The sequence below is a fragment of the Crotalus tigris genome, unplaced genomic scaffold, assembly GCF_016545835.1.
Source record: "Crotalus tigris isolate CLP2741 ecotype Arizona unplaced genomic scaffold, ASM1654583v1 scf7180000023612.410070, whole genome shotgun sequence".
Lineage (NCBI taxonomy): Eukaryota > Metazoa > Chordata > Lepidosauria > Squamata > Viperidae > Crotalus > Crotalus tigris.
The window spans coordinates 24635-45520 of NW_024100078.1; the positions used below are offsets into that span (position 1 = coordinate 24635).

Below are 20886 nucleotides of genomic sequence, written 5' to 3' on the forward strand. Positions count from 1 at the left end.
CTATAATCGATAGCTCCTCGTTTACATTGGAATGTTTTTAGCAATCAGCAATATATCAAGTGTTAAGCAGTTTAGTTACACCATGTGACAGGCAGTTAGTAATATATCATGTGCAGAGCTGGGAACAGGATGTCTGGCCATCCTAAATTTAAGAGCTGTCTTGTAAGCAAAACAAACCTCCCTTTCATACACATTCTTTGGTGGGCCATCTGCTTTTTACCCACATTCTTTGTCGGATCATTAGTGTTTTCCCAGGTGCCACTTTATTCCCCCCTGATGAGACTTATCTCATCTATGCAGATAAGTTTCATTCCGTAACACTTGGGTCTGATGTATGTATGTTGTTATACTCTTGTCTCTGGAATTCCCACATGTGAAGAACCACCCTTTAGGTAACCATATGTTTGCATACCCAAAAGACACTGGAAAGATGTGCAATTTAGCTTTTCTTGGCTCACTTTCAGACAATGAGGTGAAGGTGTATTCTGCTCACACCCCGTGATATGTGCACATTGTAAGTCTTCTGGAATAGCTACGTTAGGAGTATATAAAGCTAAAGCATCAGTTGGTAAAAACTTGGAAATGTGTCCCCAGCTGTACATTGTTTCATAGCCTATGTGTTCTTTAAACTCGTGGTGACTGAACTCCTTGGCTGCTGTGACAGGAACACATACTGGTATTAAACATGGGGACAGCAAATTTTCCATGTCATATGCTTCAGAAAGGCAAAAATCAGTTGTGTTGGCTAGTTTAGCCAATTGGACCCACAAATTATATTGCATCCTTGACTCCAATGGATGGGGCATATCCTTATTCTGATGGGACCTTCTACTTCGTTTTCTCTCTGGGCGCTTCCTCGGGGGTCTTTGGATAGTTACTCCAAATTCCACCGGGATAACATGTACGATGCAAGTCCCCTTCCATCCCGTCTTCAACTGCGAGACTAGGGTGACCCGCTCCCATCCCCAGAATAAGGGAGGCCCACACTCCAGAGTAACAGGAGGAGGAGGCTTCTTATATGGGGCCTTTACACATATGCCTTTCCTAAGAATATACCCAACATACTGACAGGCTTCGGGATTGACAGGTTGTCTTGTCATACAGGCTTCTTTAACTATTCTGTCAAATGCTTGGGGAAATTGACAAGGATGAGGCCAGCTACCATTCCAGCATTCTGGGGAAAATCCAATAGGGGGTGACCTTCACAAGTGCCCGTGCCTATAGCATAAGATTGAATAATGCGTGGAGCTTCTTCTGGCTTGCTCCATTGGCCTAAATTAGAAAGACAAACATTATTACATGCAACAATAGTACTATATAAAAGCAGAAGGAAGCCTTTCATCCTTTCTTCTCCTGTGCGTAGAAAGCCAGCTTCCGGGTGTGGCTTAGCAGGGGGTTGAATTTCAGCCAGACAGCCGTAGATATATGTGCAGGATACACTTGTGCTAATACAATATCTGGTTTACAAACAATAAAATATTCATTAAACATACTAAACACGTTTAAGAGTGAGTTTGGTGGGAACCTTGGGGTCCCTGTTCACTGTCCACAGAGGTTCTGCAGCTGCTTTAACTCTGGTCCAGTGAATCCAAGATTTAGATTCTGCAATCTTTATTGCTAAAGGAGAGGCCATTATTACTTCATAAGGTCCTTTTCATCTCCCCTTCAGTTGTTCATGTTTCCAATGTTTCACCCACACCCTATCCCCTGGTTTAAAGGGATGACATCTTGTTATTAATTTAGGAGGTGTTTGTTCAACAACATAATTCCTAAGTTTTTCCACTTGCTTATTCAGTTCCCCCCCACTCCCCCCTGATGGCCCTTTACAATGCATAACTGAAACCTTTGCTGGCTTTTGTACTGCATCGAGAAGATGCTTTATCAAGTGTCCATGTAATCCATGTTTGCCAGCAGAATCCCTGAATCCCCTTTCCTTATACACAGCACCATGAGCATGCAGAGTCAAAAAAGCATATTTACTATCTGTCTAGACATTTAAAGTTTCCCCTTCAGCTCTTTCCAATGCCCTAATTAATGCCCATAATTCTGCTACTTGAGCACTGCAGCTTGCTCCTAGCGGACTACTTTCCACCACTTCCTCATCATTCACAGTCGCATATCCAGAAACCCTCCTCCCATCCTGCATGTAACTCGAGCCGTCTGTATACCAATTCAGGGCAGCATCCTGAAGAGGAATATCAGATAAATCCGGACGGCTTGAATATACAGTTTCCAAAACTTGCAAGCAGTTGTGTTCTGAATCCACTTCTGTGGGCAATAGGGTGGCAGGGTTTAGCCAGTTAGACACCACTAATTTCACTTGAGGATTTTCAATCATCATCGCCTGATACTTAAAAAGCCTTTGACTGCTGATCCACAAATGCCCTTTATTATCCAAGATAGAATGAACTGCATGAGGGGTGTGGACACTTATGGGACATGAGAAGGTCAATTTATTACAATCCTGTAAAAGGACTGCTATAGCAGCAAGAACCTTCAGACAATGTGGCCAGCCTTGGGCAACCCCATCTAATTGCTTAGATAAGTAAGCCACCGGGCGTTGCCACTGTCCTAATTGTTGAGTTAACACCCCCAAGGCAACATTCTTCCTGGTATCAACATACAAATTGAAAGGCTTTTCTAAGTTAGGCAAGGCTAAAGCTGGAGCTGATGTGAGGGCTCGTTTCACTTCCCTAAAGGCATTCTTTTGTTCTCCCTCCCATTCAAAAGGTTCTCTATCACCTCCTTTTGTAACTGAATAAAGAGGTGCTACCAATAGAGCAAAATTAGGTATCCATAACCTGCAAAACCCTGCCAAACTCCAAAAGCCCCTCAGTTGCCGCCTATTAAGGGGTTCAGCAATAGCTAGCACAGCTTGTTTCCTTTCCCAGCCTAAAGCCCTATGCCCCTCCTCAATCTCATATCCCAAATACTTCACCTTCCGTCTGACTAATTGTGCCTTCTTTTTGGAAACCCTATAGCCGCACTTCAACAGTAACTGTAAAAGAGATTCTGTGTTCTCCCAGCATGTCTCTTCAGTTCTGCCTGTCACCAGCACATCGTCTACATATTGCAGAAGTGTTTCACCCCTCTATCGGGGCACAAAATGCTGTAAATCTTCTGCTCAGGCTGTTCCAAACAGGGTAGGTGAATTTTTAAAGCCCTGTGGCAGTCTGGTCCAGGTATACTGTGCTTTTTGCCCAGTATTTGGATTTTCCCACTCAAAAGCAAACAACGGCTGGCTAGCCTTGTGAATAGGAATCGTGAAAAAAGCATCTTTCAAATCCACAACTGAAAACCACTTTGCAGTTGGAGGAATTAAGCTCAACAACGTGTAGGGGTTGGGCACAACAGGATGGATCGTGACAGTTATGGAGTTTATGAGTCTTAGGTCCTGTGCTGGTCGAAAGGAACCATTGGGCTTTTTAATGGGCAAAATAGGGGTGTTCCAAGGTGATTGGATGGGCACCAAAATGCCTGCTTTTAAATAGTTTTGGATGCTCTCATATATAGCAGTTATAGCCTCCTTGGAGCAAGATCTCTGCCTGATACGCACAGGCGTTGCTAAAGGTTTCATTTCCACAATCACAGGGGGGTGGTGAGCTGCAAAACCAGGGGGGTTATCCTCAGCCCACAGCCCCAGCACTCCAAACTCTCTCCATGTCTCATCCACAACCTCCTCTTCCATAGTCCTGTTAACCATCAATCTCCACATTGCCTCCGGCTGGTGTTTAATCTGAAGTGTTTGTCGTCCCTCATCAAAAGAAATAGTGGCCCCTAGCTTGCTAAGTAGGTCCCTACCTAGCAGGGAAACCGGACATTCGGGGACAAATAAGAACTCGTGTTGAATCTTTGAGCCCTCAAACACACACGTGACAGGCTGTAAGACCGAACGCCCTAGAATCTCCCCTGACACTCCTTGAATCTGAATTTTATGGGGTCCTATTTCAGCAACTTGATTATTCACAACTGATCTGCCTGCTCCAGTATCCACCAAAAACGTTGTCTGTTTGCCCCTATATTTAAAGTAACCAATGGCTCAGGGGGGGGCTTCCTCCAAGCCAGGTCCCCGTCAATCCGACCAGTTAGTTCCTGCCAATCCAATTCCTTCAATCTCCCTGTCTCTATTCCAATCTCTCCCATTCCTCGAACCATCTCTCACATTCCTCAGACCATCTCTTACATTCCCTGGAGCCCCTCTCTGCCCTCTACCCATGAAGGGGGAACGCATGGGGGGCCCACTACCAACACCTCCACGGCCTCTTCCTCCTCTTCCTCTCCAACCTCTACCTCGCATCTGCCTTTTTGGACATTCTCTTTGCCAATGCCCTTCCTCCTTACAATTAGCACACTGATTAGGTCCTAGCATGATCCCTCCTTGCAATGCCACAGCCAACAACTCAGTTTTCTTATGCATTCTAGCATTTCTTTCCTGTTTTTCCACCTTATCCCTATTAACAAACACTTTCCTAGCCACCTCCAACAATTCTGTAGTGTTCTTTCCTAATGCTCTCTCCAGCCTCTGCAACTTCTTTCTTATATCTTCATAACTCTGCGCTATGAATCTCTCATTCAACATCCGCACATTGTCTGCACTCCTTGGATCCACCTATGTATAAAGCTCATAAGCTTCAATCAACCTCTGCAAGAAACTTTCCGGACTTTCATCTGCTTCCTGCATCACAAAAGACGGCTTTAACACATTCACTGAAGGCTTTCCAGCCTTGCAAAGAGCCTCCACCACTAAATTCTGATATTCCTTCAGCAATCTCATCTGTGCTGGATCCTGTGCATTCCATTCTGGATCCTTCTCTGGTGCCCTTGTTTCCAACTCTGGCTGTATATCCCGTCCAGCTGGCAACCTATCTTTCAAGCACTGCCTAACAGCAGCCTTCCACTTGTCCCTTTCCTCGGGAGTCAACAAAGTATTCAACAATTGCTGTACATCCTGCCACGTCCTCTTTACTTACTTCTCCCCTCACATTTACAGAGAGATCTTCCAAATCCCCTTCCTCCTTGGGGGCTGACAGCCTCCCCCTTTCTGTTTTCATCTCACACAGCAGGAGCAATCAGCCCTTCCTCCGGCAGAGCGGCTGCTGCCGCAGCCAGCACTGGGGGGGAGGGGGAGAAAGGTGGAACGTAGGGAGGAGGTCTGAGAATCAACTCCTCTACCTCCATCCTTATCTCCTTCTTAGCATCTGACACCTTAGTTTCTGAAATCTTCACATCTTTCACTCTTTTAGTTTGTACTTGAAGCTTTTTTTCCTTTGGGTCTAGCCACACACAAACGAACCATTTCAGCCTGACATTGCAATAACTCATCAGCTCGTCCTGCTACTGCATCCCCCCACTGATCTATATACTGAAATTGGTTAGGATAGTTTTCTTAAAAGTCCCCTCTGGGGGCCACCCCACATCCATACTACGCCCCCCCCTCCTAACACACTGCCAATGACCTACAGCGCCGGCGGTCACTAGTAGGGAATGCACTGGCTTAACCACCCACACAACCTAACACGGACTTCATTAGGATTGCCGCCCCGAGTCCAGGGGAGTGATCAGGCCCCCTCTTCTATCTTCAAATGAGATAGGTACCATTACTTTAAACACATACTCGCCTGCCTTGTAGTTATACCCATCCTGGCCAGGAGTTGGTTCAGACTTCCTTTCCTTTCCCAAAGGGTTCTTGGACTGGCCTTCAGTACTGTCGGCTCTGCTGAGAAGCCACAGCTGTCTCCTGGAGGAAACACACCCCCATGGCGCCTGGAGAATTGTTCAGAGATGGCTTACCAGCAGATCCGAAGGGTCAAGCCGTCCTCAGCGAAATATCGCCTCACTCAAGCTTTTCCCGGCCAATGCACCAGAAAATGTTGTAGAATTGAAAGACTTGAGTCAGCTCTTTCCAGGAAAGGGAAGTTTATTGCACAGGTTCAGAGAGCCATCGTGGCTAAAGATTCTGAACACAGGCTGTACATTGATGACCATTTTTATAATCCTTCAGGCGGGGGTTATTTCCTGAGCAGGTCACATTCCATACCACATTCTACAGCTCCTTTTCTAACATAGGAAAACTACTAGACAGATCTATAATCGATAGCTCCTCGTTTACATTGGAATGTTTTTAGCAATCAGCAATATATCAAGTGTTAAGCAGTTTAGTTACACCATGTGACAGGCAGTTAGTAATATATCATGTGCAGAGCTGGGAACAGGATGTCTGGCCATCCTAAATTTAAGAGCTGTCTTGTAAGTAAAACAAACCTCCCTTTCATACACATTCTTTGGTGGGCCATCTGCTTTTTACCCACATTCTTTGTCGGATCATTAGTGTTTTCCCAGGTGCCACTTTAACAGGCTTCTGTAGAATTTGGATTCCTAACTTCGCTCTCACAACTAAACCATTGTACCAAGCTTTAAGGGGACCAGAAAAAGAACCTCTTTTGTGGCAAGAGGAACAAACCCAAGCAATGAGACAATTGCAACAGGCTCTCACCACAGCCCCTGCCCTAGGACTACCTAATATATCTAAGCCATTTTCACTTTATGTGGATGTAAGACAAAATGTAGCTTTAGGGGTCCTTACCCAAAAACAGGGAAGTTGGAACCGCCCTGTCGCTTATCTGTCAAAACACCTGGACATTTCTTCACAAGGCTGGTCCCAATGTTTAAAAATCCTAGCAGCAGTTATGCTATTACTGCAGGAGGCAAACAAGTTAACCTTTTCAGCTCCAGTGACTGTTTATACTAGTCATGCCTTGCAGACAATCATTGATAATAAAGGACATTTATGGATAAGTAATCAACGAATGCATAAAATACAGGCTCTTTTATTAGAAAACCCACAAGTTACACTGCAACAATGTTCAACTTTAAACCCAGCAACTCTAATGCCAATTCCTGATTCAACCAAACCTGTTCATGACTGCATGCAAACAATAGAACTACAATATTCTTGCAGACCTGACCTTACAGACCAACCCTTGCATAATCCAGACTATCAATGGTTTACTGATGGTTCTAGCTTTATGGATAAAGGATATAGATACTCTGGTTACGCAATAGTTTCTCACACTTCTACTGTTGAGTCAGCACAGTTGCCTAGTTAAGCCAGGAGATAGAGTGTGGGTAAAGCACTGGAAATCAGATCCCTTGTGCCCAAGATGGAAAGGACCGTATACTGTTGTCATGTGTTCTCCTTTGGCAGTGAAAACGCTGGAAGGAAAATCTTGGATCCACTGGAGTAGAGTGAAAGCAGCTGCAGCTGCAGATCTGGTGACCTACAAGGTGGACAAGACTGACAAGCCTTTGGTGTTGAAATTTACAAGAAATACAGCAACGGGTTCCCAAGACACGGTGTGATCAACAACCTTGCTGAGACACCCCAGGAAGCTGTCTCTCTACGCACGGTGGAAGATATGAGGATTCTACAGCTCATAATATTTGTTAATTATTTAATATGCACACACATTCCTACACAAATCAGTACAATGGCTACATGAGAGGTCATAATGCAGAAACCCTCTAATAAAGAATTATAGAGTAGCACACACCAAGAAAGAGCAGAAACACAGGGAAACCAAGGTTGTCAAAACTGTATCAAAACTACAAAACAAGGAAACCAGATAACCAAGACTTTGATTTACCATACAGTTAAACCAGAAGGGTGTCAAGATAGTTCTCCTGACTCTTGTACATACAATAGAACTACATATAAATTTTGTAGAAAAGGTGTCCAATATCAGTGTTATAACCCGAAGTCTGATCCTGATCATTAGGCCTTACAAATCAAAACACATAGAACAAGAACTAGCTATAAGGACCAGGCACTCTTAGGGATCTCCCAATGGAAATCCAATCCAAACTCCAGTTTTAGCGTCACCTTTGATGTTTGCAAAGCAGCTAATTATTGGACTCCACATATGGTTGCGGAGGGATCAGTAATATTCACAACTTTATCCCAAAACATAAGTACTTGTGCCCATCAGATGGACGTGCGGTCAAATGTAAGTGGTGGTCATGTATTAAGTGGCATACCCAAGACCCAAAAGAGATAGACCACATCTTGTTTGAAAAGAATGAAACAAAAGCAAATTCCTGTGGAACGGATAACTGTAATTTGGTGACTCTCGCAGTCAAGAATGGCAGTTGGTTCCTAGAACAAAATAGGTGGGAAAGTAAGAAATGGATGTTTGGGATAGGAATAGATACAAATGGCTATGACCCAATGTCAGAAATAGAAGTCAAAATTATAACTGCAACCAAAAGACCAGAACAAAAATCATTATTTTGGTCATATTATGAGGAAATGGAGAGCCTACATATTCCTGAAGTATCCAGACATGTAACCAATACCTTTGTTAAGTTAGCAGAAGACATTGCCCATACTTTAGGCGTGTCTAACTGTTTTGTGTGTGGTGGAACAAACATGGGAGAAAGGTGGCCGTGGGAGGCAAAAGAGTTAAATTATACCAAGGTACTAGAAATGTCTAAAAATAATAATTTAACCTATACAAGTGGGAAAGATGGTGGTGGTCCAACTTGGTAGGACATGTATGTTACTCAAGAAACAAAACAGAATCTTGTGTAGCAGTAGGTGACCTCCTATGCATAGGGACATGGGAAGATGGTAACTGGTGGTCTGGAACCAATGAGACCACTGCTATGGATCTTGGAATTAACAAGGCTGCTATGACTATGAAGGTTTGTAGGCCTGCAAGTTTTGTTAATTCTAGGGTGTATTTTAATTCCTTGCTTGATCCCCTGTCTTATAGCCATGATTCGGAGGATCTCAGAAAGTACAGCCCAATTAACAGCAAAACATGAAACAACGTTAGCCTTATGGGAATATAAAATGGTACCTTCAGGAAATCCGGAATCAGAGGTAGAATAATGGAAGTTTAAGCTGGAAAACTTCCAAAAGGGGGGAGTAAAGTGGGAAAGAAATAGAATAACATAGAATAAAGAAGAATAAAGTAAAATAATAATAATAATAATGAAAAATCACTAAAAGCAAAAATCATGTATCTGCATAATCTCTGAAAGAAAGCTGTGTTAGCCAAAAGCTGTATTAACAGTACGTGAATGACCTAATGCATATTTAGAAACATTGTATAAAAGTAAAAACTGCCTTCATTGTATTCCATGAGAAATGGACCTAACGTGTGAGAAACTATCTGAATGTTACACAAAGTAGATTCCATATACAATGTAAGATTCCATCTATGCTTCCTTTGTTCCTGAGAAAAAGAAACCTATAAAGCTTTAGTTTAGACCCTCCCCCTTGTTCAGAAATTTGCTGATTGTTAAGTCACTTCTGAACCTTTTTGCGCAAAAATAAAATCTCTCTTTCACCTTCCGAATTTCGTAAAAGCCCTTTATTTTTTTAAGGCTTTATTTTTCCACAAGAGTAGAACATTCGTTTTTACCACTGATATTCTCCCCAACAACGACTATTGCAACTTTTTCCAATCATTTAGATCCTTTTGTACTTTTGCCCATAATAATTCATAATTATTCTTATATAATTTACCATTAGAAGCTGTTATATATACTCCCAAATAGAAAATATAAGAATGTTATGGTTGAAATAATATGTGTATTTTATAGATAAGGATTATGCTAAGGAAAAAGGGAAAGGAGGGACACCTGAAGTATTAATATGTTTATTTAAAAGCCAAATTGGAATATGGGAATTGTAAATAGTAAAGCTTAAAAACAGAATTTGGATTTATACAGATGAAATGTTATTGATGATTGTTCTGATTGATTGAATTTTATTGAAAAATACATTAATTTGAATATATTGTATTATTTGAGGGAAATAGGGAGTTCCTAATGATTTAACCTGAGTTATATATGTATGATTTTGTTTTTGGATGATTGAGTACCCTATCACCACGTTGTTTCTCAAGCACCTTGTTGTAAAAACAAAAAAAATCAATAAAACTTGTTTTTTTTTTTAAAAAAGAAACGCCATTGTCCGCGCTCCCGCGTTTCTCACATTTCCTTCTGCTCGTCATATCTAATGTGCAAAGCGCTGTATAAATTAGACGGCGATTTCATCATCGCCATCAATCCCCGGCCAGAAATAAACCTTCTCCCGCCACGAAAGCGGGAACTAGAGCAGGCGACAAAGAACTCACAGTGATTGCAGCTCGAAGCCTGTTTGCGGGCATCATTTTTGCAAGCGCTCTCTCACCCCTGGCAACCCTAGCAAATCACTCTTCCATGGGGCAACAAATTACGTTTCGAGAGCAGGCGGCAATTCCGGACGTCGGGCAAGCGACTGCGAAACGGACGGAGCCATTCAAAGCGAAGGAAAGTGCTCTTCAGGCTACCTTTACGCGGATCGAGGAAGGAGGGGACAAGCGTGCTCCGAGAAAATCGCATTGTGAAACGCCAGGGAGGAGCCCATCTTTGCGCTCGGGTAACTGGGGTTGAGGCTTCACTTCTTAAACGAAGAGAAGTGGGCAGTGGGCGGGAGTGGCGGCCTTAGTCGCCGGTCTGATTTTCTGCCTTCCGGACGGAGGATGGGAGACAAAAGGCGAGCTGCTTGCTTTCCCTAGCCGAGGAGCAATCGCTGACCGGTCTGGAATGAAGGGAAGGAAAAAATCTGCCTAGCAAAGGCTATGCAATGTAAGGTGAAGAGAGGAAGAGCTCTTCTTGTCCTTTGGGGCCCCAGCAGCAGCGGGAACTTTTGCATTGGGGACTCGGGGGGAGGGGGTGGAGGGTAGCGAGAAAGTTAGTCTATGTGTGTTGTATTTGTGCAGCGATTGAGGCAAAGCTCTAAGCTTAACCAAGGAGCTTATTGCTGCAAGGCTATCATAGGCAGTTATTTCCTTTAATTGATTTACGTTAAGGTGCAATCCGTGTAACTGCATTGATACATATTGTTTTTCCATCTTATCCTTGGCTCTGTCTGTTAGCTCACCACCAAGCTTCCTTGAAATAGGTATTTGGTTGTGTTTTTTTTTTAAATAATTGCCTTGTCGATTGTGCTTTATAATGAAGATGAATACAAAATGGAGGGGGGACTCTTCACGGAGAGTAAGATAATGAACATTTGATTTATATTATTTGCTAGATTTTCTATCCTGTTTTTATCATAATGAAATTCAACATACAGTACCTAGTTCTCAGATAAAAATCAGAAGAAGTCTGGTAAAGCCTTTCCAGAACAACACATTTTATTACAAGGCATAAGCTTTTGAGAAACACATCTCATTTCCTCAGACACTTGCAAAAGCCAGATTTAACTTCATCAAATGGCCTAGACATTGGTATTTGAACATAGATCTTTTTAACATTTATTTTTTGTGTGTTTTACTAATCTAAGTGAAATATTAATGTATTTTGCTAGTCCGTGTATAATATTCCATATGTTAAATAACTTCAACAAAGTGGTTGCTTTTTATAGTCTTGTGTGCTCTTGTATATATTGCAGTGTTTCATCTTCCATCAAATCTGATGGATTATTTCAATGTTTAGGTGCAAAATTTAGGAAGAACAACATATTCTGGGGAGTATTTTAGAGTCAACTCCATGAATGTTCCTCTTTAATTTCCCTAAGGTATCTCTCCTCAACACCCTCTCACCTTTGAAAAGTTGAGTACCTCAATTTGAAAGATTTGTTGAAAAGAAAGACTCAATGGAACTTACTTCATCAAGATATGGAACTGTTTACACACCGCAGTAAACATTTTTGTCTTTTAAGCTTTTGTTTTTGCATAAAATTGCTTAAGGAATAAGTTTATGGAACTACAGGTTTAATTTCTGAGCACACAATACTACATAATGCTGAAATTTAGAAATTGAAGATAAGATTCTTAAATGTAATACTATTTATTATGATTATTTAAAATGATTCCTTGCCTTTTCTCAGCATCTGTTTATATGTAATAAGGTTTGCTTCCTTTTTTTTTGAATGTTAGACAATAGGATTTTTCTGTAATAAAAGGTTTTTATGGATTTTTTTTAAAAAAATCTTTATTAACTTAAATGTCCATTGAGAATCTATAGCATAAGGTTCAGCAATATAGAGCAGAAAATATTGTCAATATTGATTCAAATGATTATTTTTGAGTATATATATATTTTAAAACATACAATGAGTTTTTGAGGAGAACATTTTGAAATTGTGTAGAATTGTTCATTCTCCAGCATGATGAGTGGAGAATCCACCAATGGGTTTTGCTTGTCTTCTGCCCATAGACTTAAGTCAGCCAATTTTGCTCCGCCTCTTCCTGGGACCTCCCTTCCCCAGTTCTCGACTTAGTCTCAGCCTTGCAGATAGAATTATCTGGCTCCAGAAGTAATTCCTTTGAATCAGGTCCTATTTTTAATTCATTTTAATTCATTTTCGAGGGGAGGGGGAGGGAGCAAAGGACGAATGGCCGTTTATTCCCTTCGCTGGATGATTGCAGCGCTGCTGTGAGGCTCTTAAAACCAGACGATCGTCGGGCAGAACAAAGAGCCGGGGCGCCATTTTTCCTCGAGCAGCGAGCGAGTCCCAGGGCGAGGGGAAGGCTGTTTCTATACCCCCAGCACCCCCCTCCCTCTATAGAGATTGCTTGGGTTTCTCTCAGAGGAGCAGCTAAGTTTTTTTTTCCAGCCACTTATTTTCCACAAGCCAGCTGATCCGCAAATGCTATTAGATCTCCCAAGGCTTTTCCGAAAGTTTTTTTGAGCCACGGGGAACTAATAGAATTTCACGGTCTTCCCTGAAGCCAGCTGAGTCTCAGAGAATTATACGGCTCATAGGGCTTCCCCCGGAGATCAGCTGAGCCATGGAGAGCAAGGGGACTCCCGCAGTTTTCCTCAGCGCTTCACTAGCCAGCGGAGTGTTTAATTTCACCGCGCAGCCTTTTTCTGGGAGCCCAGCCAATAGGTGGGTGCAGATCGAGTTTTGCCAGCCTCTCTGATAAACAGCTGAGCCACGGAGAGCAATCAGAAGAATCTCAGTCGCCATCTTACCTCCACATGTTTGCAGAGCAGGGAAGGGAGAGCAGCATTCGAATCGCTCGCCCCTTTCTCTTTTTGCTCAGGACAATTCACAAAGCAGCATCTACTTTCTTAGACACGCCTTTTAAATAAAAAAATAATTAAAAAAATCAAAATCAAAGAAATCAATTCAATCAAGCTAATACCTCTTTATAGAAGGAAAGGGGAGACAGACACAGGAAAAGGTCAGAATCCAATTGTTCACTGACCTAAACCTGCACAGGGCCTCGTATTGAGATTTCTCCCAGTTCTTGAGCTGGGATAGCTCTTTTCTGCCAATGGCAGACACAGACACTGCCCAATCACCACAGGATTCTTCCATCAGCCCTCCTGGGTGCAAAAGGCCAAGGTCATCTAACCAGGAGGCGGTGGGCAGAATCAGAGCCAGAGCAATTTCTGGCAAGAGACCTTCTAAGGCAGTGGATAAGGAGGCCAAGCATAGACACCAGGCCCTGGAAAAACAGTTTTCTAGGGCTGAAAGGAGGCAAGTCACAGCAGAGGATGGTCTAGTTCCATCTACTTACAAAGAGGAGGAAATATTTGGCCCGATAAAACCTAGTCAGGAACCTCTGGAAACAGAGGCTGATGCAATACAGGCAATTGAATCCCCCCTTAGCAAAAGGTCCGATGGCCCAGGGATGGAGACAGGTCCTCGCACCTCAGATAACCAAGGAACCTTGTCATCGGTACACTTACAATCTTTGATACCACAGGCCGTCACTCAGGCTATGGCCTCTTCAAGACATCATTGTTCCAGGGCCGGATCTGTAACTTCAAGAGGTTGTTCCCATCTCTTTCAAGAGGAAGCCTCAGTATACCAGGATTCAATTATTCCTTCTCGATCTTCCAGAGGCAGGAGGTCTCCTGCCAAGGATCATGAACAGACAGACCAGGGACTGTCAGAGGATGATGACATATCCCAGACCCCCCACCGTTCATGGGTCTATTTAATCCCACTCTATTCAAGTCCCTGCTTCAGAAGGCCAGCAGCACGGCCAAAATTGAGAGACCCTTGATGCCTCAAGAGGGACTTTCAGCTAGTCAGGTCACAAACGACAGGGTGTTTTCCCAACCTACCTACACAAAACAATTTATTTCCTGCCCCCCCTCTTTTTTATTCAATTCAGAATAATATGAGGGCTCTGGGATCTTTCCTACTGATGAGGGGAACAGACAAGAAGCTGTTCAACATAGATCCTGCCTTGTCGGAAATGATAGAAGTTCCGATAGTGGATGAGCCTCTAGTCGCGCTTTTCTCCCCATCCATAGTAACTGGAGATGCAGCAGAGGCCCTGAAGTCAGAGGATAAGAAGGCGGATCTCACCTTCCACAGGACACACCAAGCCTCAGTGTGGGCAATCAAGGCAGATATTTCTAATTCCTTTTTTGCTAGGACTGCGTTACTCTGGCTCCGCCAACTCCAGGAGAGAACCTCCTCAGAGGAGAGAACCCACCAGGACTTGAGAAGGTTAGTGGCGGCAGTGGAAGGCCACTTTAGCTGACTGTGTTCAGCAGGTCAGCGGTTCAAATCTCACCGGCTCAAGGTTGACTCAGGCTTCCATCCTTCCGGGGTAGGTAAAATGAGGACCCAGATTGTTGGGGGCAATGTAAATATATATATACATTGCTTACTGGTGTACACCGCTTAGAGAGTGCTTGCACTTAAAGCGGTATATAAGTCTCGTAAATAAATAAATAAATAAATAAATAAATAAAATTCTTGGCAGATTCATCCTTGCGAACTATTCTGCAAGGACAATAGCATACAACACAGCTGCACGTAGGCTGCTGTGGCTCCAACAGTGGCGAGCTGACATTAAAGCAAAGTGGCGGTTGGCAGCAGCACCCCACAAGGGCAGCAAGCTTTTTGTTGAGGCCCTTATCCTTTTCTGATAGAAAACAAGGATAAACGCAAGGTGTTGGCCCACCAGTCAAAAAGAACGGAAAGGAGTGTCTCTTCCTACCCTTGCAGGCCGTCTTTTCGATTTGAGGCAGGCCCAGAGCAGAACTCTTTCAGCCCAGTTCAGACTGATGGCAATAGAACAAGCAGCAGAGAGAGATTTAGGCAACAATTCCAGTCAAAGCGGCCCTTTCGTGGAGTGGGGGGGGGGGTCATCCTTTTCGCAAATCCAAGTGACAGTGGGGAGGACTCTCTCATTGGTGGCAGGCTGGCCCTCTTCACACACAAATGGCAGGCCACCACCATGGACCTTTGGATCTTAAACACTGTCAGATTCGGCCTCTCACTGGAATTCATCTCCAAACCCCCAAACCGATTCATTCCTTGTCCGCTGTCAAGGGATCCAACCAAAAGGAGACTCCTCAGGGAGGCCATCCTGCACCTACTGGACATCCAGGCAATAGAGCCAGTGCAGAAGGAGCAACAGGGACAGGGGTTCTACTCCATATTATTTTTACTCCCAAAGAGTTCGGGGTGGTGGTGGAGAGCAATTCTAGATCTAAAAAATCTAAACACCCACCTGGCATACAGGAGGTTCAAGATGCAGACCCTTCAGTCAATATTAGCAAGCGTCAGAAAGGGAGATTTCCTGACATCCATAGATCTGAAGGAGGCCTACCTTCACATCCCAATCCTGCTGGAACACTGAAGGTTTCTCAGGTTCTGCTTCGCAGGGCAGCATTTTTAATACAGAGCCCTTTCCTTCAGCCTGTCCTTGGCTCCCAGAGTTTTCACAAAGGTTTTGGTGACCCTTAGGGACACCTGCAGACAACTCCAGTGTGCATCCAGTGCTACCTGGACGACATTCTCATCCTTTCCTCATCAATCCAAGTGGCATAGTCCGATCTAACACTGACACTAAAGGTTCTTCAGGCCCATGGGTTCTCAATAAACTTTCAGAAGAGTCAAATGGTCCCATCGACCCATCTCCTTCATTTGGGAGCAGTGATAGACATGCTAAGATGCGAGGTCTACCTCTTTCGAGAATGCAGGAACAGCATTCGAACCCTGGTCAGGCTAATCCGAAGAAGGCGGACCACCACACTGGCCATGCTCTCCAGCTTACTATGAAAGATGATATCATGCATAGTGATCGTGCCGTGGGCACGGCTATACTCCAGAGACTTGCAATGGTTCCTACTCCCATTCCAGAAAGAGGGAACCGGCACCTCCAACCGAAGGGTAAAAGTGCCACCAGGAGTCCTGAATTCGCTAAAGTGGTGGTTGTCCCCAGCGATGACAAGGAGACACATGTTCAAGGAGACCGTCTGAGTTACCCTGACCCCAGACGCCAGCCTATTCGGTTGGGGAGCACATCTACAATCCAAATTGGCACAGGGCCAATGATCAAAGGAGGATCTAAAAACAACATAAACTGGTTGGAGCTCAGAGCCATTCATCTGGCCCTCTGTCAATTTCACAATGCAGTGGCGGATCAACACGTCTTAGTGTTCACGGACAATGTGGCATGTCAACCGATGGGGGCACGCGGTCCAGGGCCCTCATGACCGAGGCCAAATTTCTGAGAACCTCGGCCGAAAACAACCTAGCCTCCCTCAGGACAGAGCACATATCAGGAAAGGCAAATCAACAGGCATATTCTCTGAACAGGGCAACAATAGATCACTATCAGTTAGAGAGGATCTCTGTACCTTCCACATGGACAGGGTGGTCCTACGCTTGGACCCCTCCTTTGTTCCCAAGGTTAACTCCCTGTTTCACAGAACACAGGAGATGGTGCTACCAGATTTTTGCCCTCAACTTTCCCATGAATTGGAGCACAATTGGACATTTGCAGGGCCCTAAGGCAATACATTAAGCGAACAGCACCCTTCCACAAATCGGAGGCCCTGTTCGTTTCCTTTCACTCACACACAAGAGATCAAAAAATCACAACATCCACAATCGGTAGATGGATCAGGAAGTGTATAGCAGTGGCATACCAGGGACAGTCACTAGTAGTCCCCAGACAAATCACCGCACACTCCACTTGCAGTGCTGCCACTTGAGCAGCGTGAGCGACTCAGGCACTGATTGAGGAAATATGTAGGGCGGTGACGTGGGCATCATCTTCTCCCTTCATAAGACACTACAAGTTAGTGTAGTGTTCACATCTGCAGAGGCCTCATTTGGCAGGAGGGTCCTCCAGTGTGTAGTATCAGAAAGTGGGACACAGGCCCATACTGCTTCCCACCCGCAGGGAGAATGAGGCTTTGGTATGTCCCATTGATGGATTCTCCACTCGTCATGCTAAAGAAGGGGCGCTGTCTTACCTGAACACCTTTTCTCAGCATGACGATGGAGAATCCACTCCCACCCTTAGGGCCAGTCAGGTCCTGTGCAGGGAAGAGGATTGACCCAACAAACGGAATCATAATCAGCAACTTTCACCTTAGTCGAGAACTGGGGAAGGGAGGTCCCAGGAAGAGGTGGAGCAAAATTGGCTGACTTAGTCTACGGGCAGAAGACAAGCAAAACCCATTGGTGGATTCTCCATCGTCATGCTGAGAAAAGACATTCAGGTAAGACAACGCCCCGTCTATCATGTAAAATAGTGAATAAGCCTATAGATGGGTATTTATTAAAAATATCTATTGAGATAATTGGTTATTACAAGAAAGAGACATGCTTTTTGAACCAAGGAATAGTGGGGTGAAATATATATCAAATAAAATAATAATTTTGCTCATTGACTAGCAGAGAGACATGCTCAAGCAGAGATATTGATGAATTTATAGTACATGTCTACATTGTTCTATGTTCTGGATAATTCTGTTCTTTTTTCGTTTATGTACAATTTGCAAAAAAGCAATGATTACTTCCCCCCCCTCAAACATACACGTGCACACACACATACATACATACAATAAAACCAATATTTTAAAGGTAAACTCATTATCTTGGTTAGAATTTATTACTGTTGTGAAATAATTCTACCCCTTCCTCTTCCCAACTTCCTCTTCACTCACTGTAGTTTTTAATTTTTTTGTATTGACATCTAAGCATTATATTGATTTTCTTCCCCAGCAATTTATAATTACTAAAAGGGCAAATTTCTCATCCTATTTCTTTTTTAAAAGTAATTTAGTTAGCTGCTTAAGTGATGTAGATTCTTATTCTACTCTGAGATTGGGAAATTGAAGTTGAAAAGCATCAGTCTGTTCAGGAGTGTTCCACAAGTCCAGAATTATGCTGTAATTTGAAACTGAATCTCTAAGAAATTGTTTTTCTTGGCCTGCTTTTCATTTTTACACATACTGGATAAAGACTATATATACTGTTTTCTATATAAAAATGCAGAATTATTTGAAGTATTCTAACTCATCTCTTCCCAGGGACTGTGTATTGACTGGCCGACATCCTTTGATTTGAATGAAATATGTTTTGTCCATCTGAGATGCCTTAGATGATGCCCATTAATACTGCAATGGCAATTGGGGCTTTTTCTAGTTCTCTTCTTGTGACATGCTGCCTGATGGTTGCTCTGTGTAATTCTACTACACCATTGCAAAAACTATCCAAGGCTCAAGACAAGCAGGAGATAAAAACAAGTGAGGAAAAAAAATATCAATCATTAGCCCAGGAAAGACAGAATCATGGACCAGGGAAAATGAATGAAATGACTATGAATGGAAGAGAAGAAGGCACTAGGGACTGGAAAAACAAAGGCAACAGAAATTACTCTAATAAAGAATCTTGGACAAAGCAAAAACAGGTTATGAATATTCAAGCAACAAATAATAAATTTGGGAACCTCGAAACTCATAATCAGATCAAAGGTATTCAAGAGGAACTTCCTGCTGCTGAAGATTTCTCCCTCTTTGATATTATTGCTGACACTACATCCGAACCCGCAGAGGAATATATTTATCCAGACTACCGTGGAAAAGGCTGTGTGGATGAGAGTGGCTTTGTTTATGCAATTGGAGAGAGGTTTACTCCAGGACCCTCTGCATGCCCTTGTCTCTGTACTGAAGAAGGCCCGTTGTGCATTCAACCAGAATGCCCTAGACTCCATCCTCGCTGTATTCATGTTGACACTACTCAATGCTGTCCACAGTGCAAAGAACATAAAAATTATTGTGATTTCCGTGGGAAAATCTATCGGACACTGGAAGAATTCATGGTAAGGCAACACTGATTCTGATGAATTAGAGGTTGTTCATTCATTGTTGATCTGATCTTCCTGTTGATTTGTGTATTCTCAATTGTGAGGTTATTATCATATCCTTATCTTTTTGCATTTTAAGTACTAGAAAGAGAACCTACAATGTTAAATGAAATAATATATTTAACAAGGAAGGCTGTGATCAGTTTCAAATACTTGATTTTATACACTACCAGTTACTGAAGTCGCATAATTCTAGATATGTCATTCATAGTAGCATCGATGCTTTATGTTATCAGAATATGTTTTACAGGTATTAAAATATATTGCTCTGGTAGAATAATTTTTACTTATTCTAGAAATTCTACAAGTATTCCACAACTATTTTTTGTGGAAAAATGTATTTAAGTAACTCATTATTTTGATTTATTTATCATTTTCTTCATAAATGAGATGACAGACTTTTATAATTTGTATCACACTTATTATGGGGTTTGTAGTATAATGCTAACATTAAAGTGAGAGAACATGGGAAATATAATCAAATTTAGCATTTATAACTGGTAAATCTTCCTAGAGAGACAGTATTTTAATTATCAAAAAAAATGTAGTTTATAGTTGCAGGCATACTGATTAATTTCAATTTGGGGCTTAGTCAGAAACATATTTTTAGGTTAAACTTAGGTTCTTGGGTAATTACATTATTTAATACTGGAAAAGTATAATTTATTTGTAGAGAATTGGAATGGAATGATCAGTCTTTGGTAAATTGCAGCAAGGAGAGAAACTGCTAAGCTCTGAGGAGCAAAGGATCAATTATGGAAGAATGAGAGTTAGAAATGGAACCAAGGAATGGCAGACATGTAAAAAAGATGGATTGCATAAAACACTATAGGGAATACTAGAGAGAGATTCTGGAATAGTCTAGAGCAGGGTTTTTCAACCTTTTCGCACATTGTACCACTTTTAGGAAGTAACAATATTAAAGTACCACAAGTGCTTAGCAAGGTGTCAAAAACTTGATGACTAAAAAGAGGGGAGGATTTGGGTTTTACTGGTTACATTCATTCATTGTTATAGTAATGGGTAGTTTATAATATTATGGAAAAGTAAAAAGTTGAGGTTCATTGTTAATGTTTCCTTCTGCTGCAGTGGTTCTCAACCTGTGGGTCGGGACCCCATTTGGGGTCGAACGACCATTTCATGGGGGTCGCCAAACAACGCAGTCTGCCTTTTGAAAGCCAATAGAATAGACTCTCTTGAATAGAGTCTAATTCTATTGGCTTTCAAAAGCCAGTAGGAATTGTCCAGGCTGTCTCTGCCCTGCTGAGCCTGCCAAAAGTCCCATTCTGCAAACAGTGCTGCAAGTGGTCTGCAGCGAAGGCGAACTGTCTGGAAGCTTCCACCCCTCCCTGCTGAGCAACTACTAAAAATGTAAGTAAAAGAGGGCCAGGGGTGGGAGGTGGGAGGCCAGCGGGCGCAGGGAGGGTTGCTGGCGCACGTGGGGCCCGGTGCGTGCCTTACCTCCCTTGGGCTGGGCCAGCTGGTGGCCCAGCCAGTGGTCGGCCTGCTCCGTCTCTGCCGCTTGCCAGTTATGCCTCAGCCAGCGCAGGGGGCGGCACCACGCATGCATGGCGCTCCCGGGCAGGGAAAGTCCTCGACTTACAACCGGTAGGGCAGTCCTCAACTTACGACCGGTTGTTTAGTCCTCGACTTACGACCAGTTGGTGGTCGCGGCATTAAAAAGGTTGAGAACCACTGTTCTACTGCAACAGAGGAAGTTGGAAGTCAGTGCCTTTTCATTTTTCCTTCACCCCCT

General features: G+C 43.1%; 1 protein-coding gene across 3 annotated transcripts in view; it reads left to right on the plus strand.

Moving 5' to 3' along the window:
* The first annotated feature begins 10182 nt into the window (after positions 1-10182).
* Positions 10183-20886, plus strand: part of LOC120297276 (brorin-like) — a 241602-nt gene continuing 230898 nt past the window's right edge. For 2 of the 3 annotated variants that reach the window (XM_039319716.1, XM_039319714.1), the window contains exons 1-2: positions 10454-10635; positions 18295-19085. In XM_039319716.1, coding sequence (XP_039175650.1) covers positions 18366-19085 — 720 coding nt within the window. In that variant the 5' untranslated portion in view covers positions 10454-10635; positions 18295-18365. Of the gene's footprint in view, positions 10427-10453; positions 10636-18294; positions 19086-20886 lie in introns of those variants that run through there. The other variant, XM_039319715.1, reaches the window with a different exon arrangement.